Source organism: Misgurnus anguillicaudatus, chromosome 15, assembly GCF_027580225.2.
Source record: "Misgurnus anguillicaudatus chromosome 15, ASM2758022v2, whole genome shotgun sequence".
In the NCBI taxonomy this organism is placed as follows: Eukaryota; Metazoa; Chordata; class Actinopteri; order Cypriniformes; family Cobitidae; genus Misgurnus; species Misgurnus anguillicaudatus.
The window spans coordinates 14,940,910-14,953,047 of record NC_073351.2 but is presented as its reverse complement, the minus strand read 5'-3'; the positions used below and the strand labels follow the sequence as shown (position 1 = coordinate 14,953,047).

The window sequence follows — 12,138 nt, the reverse complement described above, 5'->3', positions numbered from 1 at the left end:
TTATCTGTATAAACCAATGATTTGTCTTCAAGCACATATACATAAAGCCATTTTAAATGACTTATCCTGGTTTCTTGCTTCTATAAATGTCTACTTTTATTTTAATTACAATGATGAATCTGTTTCCCATTAACACTAAGATGTAAAATCAAAATCCAAAATCAAATCTGTCCTGCCACAGTTGTGTAACAAAGTTATAACACTAATGTTGTGTTTGTGTCACTGCTTTAGCAAAACATCTGCCAATCGAACAGAAAAAGAAATTTAGATATAACTTAGGGTGTTTATCAAACTATAAAGGCCATGATTTAATTATATATCTTAGTTTGTTGATAATAATTATTAATAACTATTCATTATAATTTTATAAAGAGCTGAAATAAAAGTGGGTTTTTTTCTCCCTATTTTTTCCTTTTTTCTCCCTATTTATTGGCAATTTAGCCTAACACCTTGTAATCGCTGTTCACTTGCCTTACATATTGGAATATCATACAAGTGGGTTACTCATAGCCGGAGTATATAGAGATGCTAAGAAGACATCATAATAAACATGCTAAAATACACATAAACTTTTTTAATTCTGTCTCTGTCACTCATCTTCAGATTCATCAGTCTCTCTCTGTTTTCCCCCACAGTGTCGTGATTGAAGGAGCCGCCCCACTGTTACACACACACACACACTTCATTGGATCACACACCCGCTCGTCTCAGCAGCACTATGTTGGCCCTCCTGTGGTGTGCTCTGCTGCCTGTGCAAGCTCTCGGTGGGTGATGTGTTCTCTGTTTTTTATGCCGATTAGCTGAAGATCACAACCTGTAAACTGGAAACATATAAACAGTTACACTTAAAGATCACACTGACAGGTGGCCGGGCTCCCCCCAATGCTTTCAGAATAAACAAACTCTGATATTAATACATGAATAAGGTAGGACTAAAACTTAGAATAGAAAGGTTCACTTCATTTAAACAAACCTATTTTTCTATATTCATCTTACACAACTGACTTAATATAATTTTAAAAATAAAATATTGGTAGGGAAATACATAAGTATTCACAAAATACTGAATAGACAAATTGAAATACAAAGTAGGGTTGGTTGTGGATTTTTTACCTTGTTGAACTTGTATATAAATAGATAATTACAGTCAGAGCCCAAATACAGTTTAAAATGATTTTAATCACATCTAGTTTTTGCAGTCATTTCTAACAAACATCAAGTCTTAAAGGGACACTACACTTTTTTTGAAAATCTGCTCATTTACCAGCCTCCCTAGAGTTAAACATTTGATTTTTACAGTTTTGGAATCCATTCAGCCAATCTCTGGGTCTGGCCGTACCATTTTTAGCATAGCTTAGCAAAATCCATTGAATCTGATTAGACCATTAGCATCGTGCTCAAAAATAACCAAAGAGTTTCGATATTTTTCCTATTTAAAACTTTACTCTTCTGTAGTTACATCGTGTACTAAGACAGATGGAAAATTAAAGGTTGTGATTTTCTAGGCAGATAGGGCTAGGAACTATACTCTTATTTTGGCGTAATAATCAAGGACTTTGCTGCCGTGGCATGGCTGCAGGAGGCGCAATGATATTACTGAAAGTTACCAAGGGGTCTATTTTCGGGCAGTGTGTGGTATCATTGCGCCTGCTGCAGCCATGTTGCGGCAGCGGAGTCATTGATTGTTGCGCCAGAATGAGAGTATCGTTTTTTATATCTGCCTAGAAAATCGCAACTTTTAATTTTACGTCTGCATTCAAAACTTACTGTCTCACACTTCTGCCAATACGGATCAACAATGTTTATGACATCATTCTGCATTTCAGCTTTCAAGACTGTGAGGTAAACGAAACTCTATTTTTAAAGGAGAAAGAGACACTAAATATGTCTCGCCCTAACTTCCTGTTTCAGTGGAGATTACGTCAACACTATAAACAGAGCAGCACATTTCAAGGGAATTCAGCAAGTCTTTAATATGTCAATAAAATTCACACGATACTATAGATTTACTTTATATTGTTCTGTAGGACAACCTTTGTTAGATCTGTAAGTGACATAAAGGGATTCTTGCCTGATATTTTATATGATTGAATTCTGAATAAGGCATTCTCTAAGCAGTTCATATCTGTCTCTCTGCAAGTAAAAAACTGACCCTTCTAGACCTTATAAAACACACACACAGAATATGTTTCATTTACAGGTGTGATAAAATAGAGAAGGTCAGGAATATAATTGGAAAAGTTTCAAAGTCTGATCTGTAAATTGTGAGGCCATTCCCTACAGTCTCACAAACCTGGAAGTAAAATGAGAGCAAAAGAGTTTTTTTTATTTTAATCTGACTCAGATGTTATTGTGGCTTGTCCTATTTGGCCATGTGTTCACTTATATTCGTGTGCAGATAAAGCCAATGTTGGGGTGTGGTGACCTGAATTACGACCACAGTTATGGTTCTGTTTTATAGCTCTCAGTTTTGTCCTAAATGTAGATTGGATCTTAGTGTCCACTTAATGCTGAAACTCTTCCATTTCTACTTTTTATTGACTAAAGAACATTTCACATTACACTTATAACCCTAGATGAACATCTCTTTATATTGCGGATAAAGGTCAGTTCTAACCCTCGGATGAGCAATGTTTTACTTTCAATTCTGGTTAGCAATACTCCTGGTTGGGCTAAAGTAAACTTCAAATTACTGTACCAATTTCTGTGTAAAATAATTTAGAGTTAACTAACAGACAACTAACCAGAAACTGCTATAGTGCTTACCTCATTAAACATTCATGTGCATTGTACTTTGGTTTTGGAAATCTCTCATTGGTGATTTCATGTCAGTGACAGAACAGGCCTCCTGGGATGTCTTTTTTTCACCAATTCAGGGGTTTTCAGTACACAAATTGTGATATAAGGGAACATGCCCTTCAGTTTCTGATTGGCTGTCCGCTGAAAAGCATCAAGTCATAGCATTCTAACCCCCACTTCTTTTCACACTGCATCTGCTTGGCATTACGATTGTGAGGGCGCACTCACACTATCCAAACCAAACCGCGCTCGGGCGCGTTTGACCCCCCCAAAGCCTGGTTTGTTTGACTAGTGTGATCGTGTGATTGTGGTGTGAGCGCAATCGCGCCTGCGCGCGATTCAAAAGGTGAAGACGTCAGTTGTGCGACTACTCACCTTCATCTGCCTCCGTAAAAACCTTTTGATGCGAGCAGCGGGGTTACGTGAATGTCAGATCAACTAAGCAATATGATGACATGTGAAAGGGCTGTCTGTAATCGCGCACCAAATGACTCTGATTAAAAAACACAGACTTATCATTACGGTGGGTGCTTAACTTCTTTCTTTTTAAAACAATCACTTCTTAATGACGAAAGCACGCCCGGACTTTACTTGACGAATTAATACATGCCTATTTTTGTTTCAATGCGTGCACTTAATCTTTGTACAGCGCGTCATGAATGTGTTAGCATACTGTTACGTGAGTAAGTATGGTTGCACAAAATAAAAACGTGGCAATTTTTTAGGCAGATAAAAATGAGTACTATATTGTATGGCGGAAGAGCACTTAGTTTGCAGCACTTCGGCCTCAGGTGCAGTAATATTGACGGAAGTTTGAGCAAGAGGGGGAGTAGTCATGAGTGATGAAGTTACTGCGCGCCGAGGTTGAAGTGCTGCAAAAAAGTGCTCTTCCGCCATACAATATAGTTTCCCACGTTTTATTTTGTGCCACCATACTTACTTGTGTAACTACTCATGTAACAGTCTTTAAATGAGCGGTGAATCAAATACTCAATTTTAACTTGATAATTTGTTATATAAGAGGTCATCATACTTAAATGAACATCCTGCAAGTTTCAGAACTGAAAACGTCAGTGCTACTGAAATATAACAGTTTTTGGCACCAAGCAAGTATTACGACCAAGTGAGGAATTCATAGAAATATGACGTCAAAGTAGAATTGAAGCACCTTCCCAGAGCCAAATACAACGACCACTTTTGTAACCCCGCCCACAGCTTCGCGTGACACACGTGTGTCTCAATAATCAGTAAACATGTCTTTAAAGATTGCCAAATGTAACCAAAATGAGTTTTAAATACATTTTTTCTGAGACACTTTTATTTTGACGCCGTGATCTGTTATGATAGAGTAACCATGGAAACGGAGTTTCAGTTTTCGGTTGTTGAAGAACCGTCTATGGGAAGAACACAGACGCTGTATAACCTTAACTCGCAGGCTCGGAACATAACATTAAGAATGCGTGGTTAAAGTTTGTTTTTGAAGAAGTTCCAGCTCGCGTGGGGAGTGTTTGTTTACTTTCTGTACACGGATTAATTAGTAAAGAATCAATGCTGGATTTGCAGAGAGACTGTGATAGATTTGTTAGAAGAGATCGCTTGATCCTGTTGTCCTGTTGTAACATCCGTGTCTAAACACGTATGTTTGACTGTTTTAATTTACTAAAAACATTAAACGATTAATAAAGGTACAACACTTAAAGGAATAGTCTACCCTTTTGCCATATTAAACTATGTTATTACCCCATTCATTCCTATGGTACCAAACAGGAAGGCCACCAAACACTTCCGTGTTTTACCTATTTAAAGCGTAACTAAATCCCTGGTCAGAGCCTGACTCCAACCACTGGTAATATTTGAAAAATGCAAGAAAAGTGGGCAGATCCCAACGGAGATAGACGGGACGAACTAAGCTGGTACCAAGTGTGTGGTGAGATCGTAACAAGGGCGTAGTGAGCTTGAATCTGCTTACGTCACGAGTTATTTTCTGGACCCAACATCCAATCAAAAAATTCAACTGCAGTAGCCACCGTTCAACCTGAAGAGTGCAGCACTCAGACGTTTTTACACCATATATTGTAGTATTGAAACACTTTATATCCAAATGTCAAAAAACTTACTAAAATCAATGAACAGCACTAATTAAACATCATTCTTACAGATCATTAACTAAAAAAAGTTGGTTTAGGGTTTAGTTACTCTTTAAAGAGTTACATGAGGAGTTAAACCAGTAAGTATGGTGCCACAAAATAAAACTTTTTTTTGGTACCATAGGAATGAATGGGTCTAGGCTAAATGCTAACACATTCACAACGCACTGTACAGTGCACCCATTGAAGAAAGATAGGTATGTATTGATTCATCTGGGTTGAGGTAAGAACATAGTTTAGTATGGCAAAAGGGTAGACTATTCCTTTAACAACACGATTGTAATTTAATGGTAGAAATATACAAAGTTAGTGATAAGGAAGGACTTATCAGCCGCAGTTTAGATTCTGATGCGCGCTTACTGTGTTGTATACGGTAGTTTAGGTTTATACTTTACTATACTTATTGTCATTTATGTGTATCATCTTTAGCACCCAGAATCTTTTCTGGCTCAAACATGTATGTGTTCGGCTGCTATTTTTACACATTAATGTTTTCAAAACATTTTCCCACATGTGATGACAAGGAATAAAGCTGTCCAATCATAGCAGTGGGCGTTTACGTCTAGGTCTTCAATGCGGCCTGCCCCTTCAAACGAACCATTTCTCCAGAGAGCCACTAATCCATGTTACAAAATAGCCTATTACTAATTGCTTTTGATGTTTTTGAATGTAAAAACCACGCGAACATCATAAGTAGACATCAGACAACAGTATAAAACAATAAAATCGACAAATTCACCGCCCCTTTAAATAGGGAAAACATGGAAGTGTTTGGTGGCTTCTAAATTCATCCCTGTTTGGATCCTAAGGAATGAATGGGGCTAGGCTAAATGCTAACACATTCTTGACACGCCCAAAGATAGAGCCACGCATTGAAAAAAGATAGGGATGTATTTATTTGTCAAGTTCAGGTAAAAACATAGTAAAATATTGAAAAACAGTGGTGTTTTCCTTTAATCACAGTGTAAAATGCCTTTTATAGGTGTCCTCTCTGTGCATTGTAATGGATCTATTTTCAAATGTGTGCTGGTTAAAGCTCAGAGCTGGCATTGAGATGGTTGAAATCTCCAAATAATCGAGCTGTGATCTGCCTTTGATCACTGTAATGCGTTTAACTACTAAATAACTACAGTACTTGTGTATATAGATAATGGTCACACATATCATTTGCTAAACCCCCCTATTTTATTATTTAGCACATACTCAGCACATACTCAGGTACTGCATTATTTATTCAATTTAGATTTTTATATGGATGTAGTTTTTTTGTAGTATTTTGTGATTGTCTTTCTTATAGATGGTCCACAGGTGGCGCTGTGCACTCATTGTCTTATTGACTTCTAGCATCATTCTCATGACAAATAATATGACGTGTGCTGAAGGGAGGAAAGTGTAATACCAACAAATTTCTAAAGCTGAGCTGATCTCATTAAAGGAACCCTTGAGAGGTTATTGTTGGGTGTCCATGCATTTAAATAACCCTCACATTTCTTTCTTTCCTCGACACACCTTTTCAGGGCCTGCTTACCACAAACTCATTTTCCCTCCTTGAATTTTCTCAAGATCGATTGAGTCGGGAGGGATATTTTTTCTCTTTTGTCAAGCCTCTTTCTGTCGTGTTTGTGCCGCCCTTTTTGAAAACGTGAGAAAACACCAGCATCCTGGCAAGAACAAAACAACAAAAAGTTTGCATGCTCACAACAGGGTGACCTCCAGTAGTGCATGTGGGGTAAAAACATTGCTCTGACACCCAAAAGGCACGATTATTATTAAAACTGAGTGTGTTACCTAGCATGCATATAATCAGCAGATTTCAGATGTAGTCCGGTGGGAATCCAGACCAGACCTGATGTACTCAATGTGCGGAGATTGCAGTTTCACAGTGGGAAAGAGAAAGGAAACTGGATGAGGCTTTATCACACCATCTCTCTCTCTATCTCTCTTTCTGTCTCTATCCAATATTCATATAGAAAACAACAGTACTTGTTTAGTCTTGTATTGTTTGGCTCAGAGTTTCTGGAAGCATGCTGTAGTAATTCAAGGCCCTCAGGTTGTGTTTTCTCAAAGGCTGTAGTCTTTGCAAGGACATTATGTATTCCCTGCAGAGGCGGAAATAATACAGAGATACACAGACATAATTATGTTACTTCTCTGACAATTTAAGACCTAAGACAGGATCATTGGCCCTTCACCCAGATTTGCTCCATCCTAAAATGAAGACCATCGTTCATCTTGTTCATCTCTAAAGAGTTTAGTTTGTCAAATAACACCAACAAGTCATAACCCTTCTTCGCTTATAACAAAAGAAAGTATCGAATCACAGTTTGCAGCCTGGAAAGTATTACAATATTTTCTTCATAAGCTAATATTCTAGGGCCTTTCTTTAAGCCTGTGTAATTTTATGCAGTATGGGTAAGATAATATCTCTTTTTTTTTCTTTTTTTTGCTCAGAGGTTGACATATTGCTCATATGTTGCTCATTCATAGCTCAGGAGATTTGATGGAGATCTCAGTGGTGTTTCATTTACATATTAACAATCTGAGATGTTTCTCCCAAATTGTTAGAGAAGAAAATTAGAAGAAAATAGACAATTGCTAAAATACAGTATAGATCTGTAAATTTAATGATTGTATATGTAAAGAAATCTAGGTTAAGGAGAAATATTTGAGTTCATATTGAAATCTTCAATAATACTGTCTTTTGACTCTACACTGTCAGAAAAAAAAGAATAAAAACGATCCCCAGCTGTCACTGGGGCAGTACCCTTGAAAAAAACACACCTTCAGTACAGAAAGTTCATATTAATAGCTCAGGTACACACTGGTACCAACGTATGCATATTAGTATCTTAAAGGTACATATTTGGTACCAAATGTATATCTTAAAGGATTAGTCAATTTTCTTAAAAAAAATCCAGATAATTTACTCACTACCATGTCATTCAAAATGTTGATATCTGTTGTTCAGTCGAGAAGAAGTTATATTTTTTGAGGAAAACACTCCAGGATTTTTCTCATTTTAATGGACCCCAACACGTAACAGTTTTAATGTGGTTTAAAATTGCAGTTTCAACGGAGTTTCAAAGGACTCTAAACGATCCCAAACGAGACATAAGGGTCTAGCGAAACGATTGTCATTTTTGACAAGAAAAATAAAAAATATGCACTTTTAAACCACAACTTCTCTTCTATCTCAGGTCTTGTGACGCGCCAGCCCGACCTCACGCAATACGTCATCATGTTAAGAGGGCTGTTCCCACGTTGTTGTATGTCAAATGATACTAATTAATGTCTTTGTGTCAGTTTATTGTTTAAAATGTTCTGCAAATGTGCGTTTCATGTAACACGTGACCTTTCCACGGCATTACGCAATTACGTGAGGTCGTGCTAGGCTGGCACGTCACAGGACCGGAGATAGAGGAGAAGTTATGGTTTAAAAGTGCATATTTTTTATTTTTCTTGTCAAAAATGACAATTGTTGCGCTAGATAAGACCCTTATGCCTCGTTTGGGATCGCTTCGAGTCCTTTGAAACTCTGTTGAAACCGCAATTTTAAACTGCATTAAAACTGTTACGTGTTGGGGTCCATTAAAGTCCATTAAAATGAGAAAAATCCTGCAATGTTTTCCTCAAAAAATATAATTCAACTTCTCAACTGAACAAAGAAAGACATCAACATTTTGGATGACATGGTGGTGAGTAAATTATCTGGATTTTTTTTAAGAAAATTGATTAATCCTTTAACCTAAATGGTACATAAAATTGGGTTGAGTCTAAAGCCCAGAGTGTAGTCTGTTTTTTACATGTACGCAAACGTATGTCCGCACAGTCGAACGCACCGCAAAGTATAGTTTATTTGATTCGTACGTGTACGCATACATTCGACACATGCACATTGCGACAATATGCAATGCATCTCCTAGGCTACAAACTATGTTGTTCTGTAGGCGCGTGCGCGACCTAAGCATACAATGTGGGGTTTAAAAAATCCGGCAGTGCACGTACAGTACGGGCGCACTTCTGATGATGAAAATTGAGATGCAGGAGTTTTCATTAGCTTTTCATTTAAAGAGCACCTATTTCATTGCTAAAAAACAATGTTATTTTGTGTATTTAGTATAATACAATGTGTTTGTGTGGTTTATGGTTCAAAAAACACATTATTTTCCATATACTGTAAATTTATGTAGCTTCAGATTTCACTCTCTTCCTGAAACACACGGATTTGAAAAGCTCTCTGTCCCTGATTGGCCAGCTAATCTGTACGTTGTGATTGGCCTGAATACCTCTGACGTCAGCTGGAAACGTGACGCTACTTACCATGTTTGAAAGATTCGATTGCTAGCAGTTAATTATAATAATGTTGGTCACCAATTCCAGGAAGTAAACTGATGCCTACAATCCGTGTTTTTGTTGTAGTCCAAGAAAAGAGATTTACGTTAGAGACCATAACTCGCATCATTGTTTACTTTGGGGTTTGTACCCTTTGCATATCTTTAACATACTAATATACACTTACCCCCCAAGAAAATTTAAAAACGTGAATCGGACAATAGGTCCTCTTTAATCTCACTGATGTCTAGGAGAAATAATTAAGATGTTAAAGAGATCCCATCTGTGATTTATTTTTTTATTTTTATGGGTCCTTAAACTGTCTGGTTAGCAATAGTGACACCAAAGGATGTGGACATAAAATATAAAAAAGTAAATGTAATGCTTTGTAAGAGCCCTCCAGAAATTGGACATTGGCAAACATCTGCTGTAATATAATTAAACATTTGCAATTTATATGTTGCTTGGAGAAAACTTGGCTCCTTTTTAATGGCCGTCAGTAGAGAAGGATCCTTTTAGGAACCAGATGGCGTAGTTATGGCATCTTCCACCAGGGACGAACAGGGCCATGTTAACCAGCCTGATCCCTTGCGACTAATAGGTTGAGTCTATTGTTCACTCACCTGAAACAACAACGTGCAACATTCGATATTTATTTTTCTATCTAAGCCCATTTAATGTTCATTTTTTAAGTGTTCCTGAACCTAATTTCATCTTTTGTATCTCATCCACACTCATAAACACTCACTGCGCTTCTGCTCCCCGTATCTATCACAGCTTTATCTATGTACGTCAGCCACAAGAAAAGAGAGAGAGAGAGAGAGAGAGAGAGAGAGAGAGAGTGCTGGATATTTATGAAATGATATTTACAAAGTCAATGTCATTATGTTTTGACAATATCGTCCTATCGAACTAATAAAGCTCTTTCAAACAGAACTTAATCTTAGCCATAGACAGAAAGAGGAAAAGGAAGTTTCAAGAAAGAGAGCGATGGAATAGTGCGGGCGTGCGAGATGGAGAAATGTTATTATGTTTTGACAATGAACTGACATATCATACCCATAAATCTCATTCAAATGGAAATCAATCTCACATACAGTGTGTGAAGGAAAGAGGAGCGCCAGAACAATAAGGGCAACCGGAAAAAGTGAGTGAGTGAGTGAGTGAGTGAGTGAGAGAGAGTGAGAGAGAGAGAGAGAGAGAGAGAGAGAGAGAGAGAGATATGATTAGATCTTCTCTGTGTCAGTGCACTTATGTATGAATGTGTGGTCTGGTGTTACCCATGATGCATTGTGATGGTAATGTCATGGAGAGTCACAGAGGTAACCCCCTATCTCTCCTTCAGGGACTGATATGTGGTCTTGCAAATTACTTCTTTTGTACGCTGGTGACAGTGTGAATTGAAAATCCAAAGGAGATTTAAAGCCCTCAGAGTTCATGTTTCAGTTTTATTCTCTGCTTTTAAAGCTTTGTGGTTTAGATGTGCGTCTATATGTCGTCACCGTGCGCATTTACTGGCACTTAGTGGGTCACAACAGTCAGCTTTTGGTAGTGCAGTACAAGCCTTACACATTTTTGTCCAGTTTTTGAATCAGAAAGAGCTGTGCTATAGATGAATATCATGAATAGTGATACCGCAAATATTGCATCTTTTTAAAAAGAGGTGGGGTGTTCCCCTAGCAAGTGCATGCATGTATCTCACATGTAAAAATTGCTAAAAACATAATGCATGGCCTTTATTTACTGGTGCTGTTTTGGTTCGCATCACTAGGGGGTGATAATGTCTCACAAGTGTGATGGCGCTCTCATACTTTGGCCTATCACAAACCTTATTCATTTCTGTTGCTGTATCGAGTTTTCTGAAGCGTTTATGAATCTTAGCAAAAAAATAATTTTAAATTGTGTGTGCGCACGCCTGCCAGAAAACCTCTACAAATCATCTCACGTCTGCGAGTATGTGTGTGAATAATTTGCGCGGTGAAGTTCAGAGCTGAACTGATGGCGGTCTGATAAACCTCCAGTCTCTTATCGAGCTCTTTAAAATGAACCCGCATGTCTCTCCACAGGTAGATATTGAGCACTGTGTTTTTCAATGATATCGAGCGATGTTATTCGAAGCTTTGTCTGTTTGTAAGTGTGTGTGTGTGTATGGCGTACCTGCTTGTATGTGTGTGCTTATTGGCCTTTGAGGTATGGCAGGGCTGATATTGGTCTGAAGAGTTTGTTGTATTAGCAGAAGAGAGGCAGCACCCTCTGTTATTGAACAAAGCGCATTGAACCTTGATGCTTTACAGCTCGTGTTATGAAAGACAGATAGCGAGCTGTGAGGTATTGAAACGTGGACAGACTAAAGGAGCGATAGAAGAGAGAAACAGATATGGATCGCGGGATGAAAGGAGAGAAGAAAGGGCATCGATTGGGACTCTTACAAAAATTTACTATGTTAATAACAATAGTTTCTACCAGAATACTAAAGCTAATATTGCTACATTAAAAAGGCATTAGCTGGACCGATCAACATAAAAATGAACGCAAGTCTTATTGCATATGATCTGTACGGGGCATTACATAGGGGAAAATGTTTGTCTTTTTTTTATTAAATACAAAGTGCAATGTCTTGCTTCACTTCTGAACCGACTGGGGTCACTATTAAATCTGTCTGGTTAGCACCCACCAGCCCTGGCTTGTAAATGCCAAAACCATCTGGTAGCGGTTAGCTGTGTGTTCCAATGCAATACTTACAATCTAATCAATTTCAACTCAGGAATACATCACAAATACATTAATGTGAAAGTGAAAGGAGTTTTGAATGCCTTTTCTTGCCAATCTTAAAGGAACAGTATGTAGGATTGTGGTCAAA

The 12,138-nt window shown here is 37.8% G+C and overlaps 1 protein-coding gene across 5 annotated transcripts in view; it reads left to right on the top strand.

Annotated features, from left to right (window-relative positions):
• The window catches only part of cd276 (CD276 molecule), a 155,565-nt gene that overhangs the window by 8,374 nt on the left and 135,053 nt on the right, over positions 1–12,138 (top strand). For all 5 annotated transcript variants that reach the window (XM_055173604.2, XM_055173603.2, XM_055173601.2 and 2 more), the window contains exon 2: positions 636–764. In XM_055173604.2, coding sequence (XP_055029579.1) covers positions 719–764 — 46 coding nt within the window. In that variant the 5' untranslated portion in view covers positions 636–718. The remainder of the gene's footprint in view (positions 1–635; positions 765–12,138) is intronic.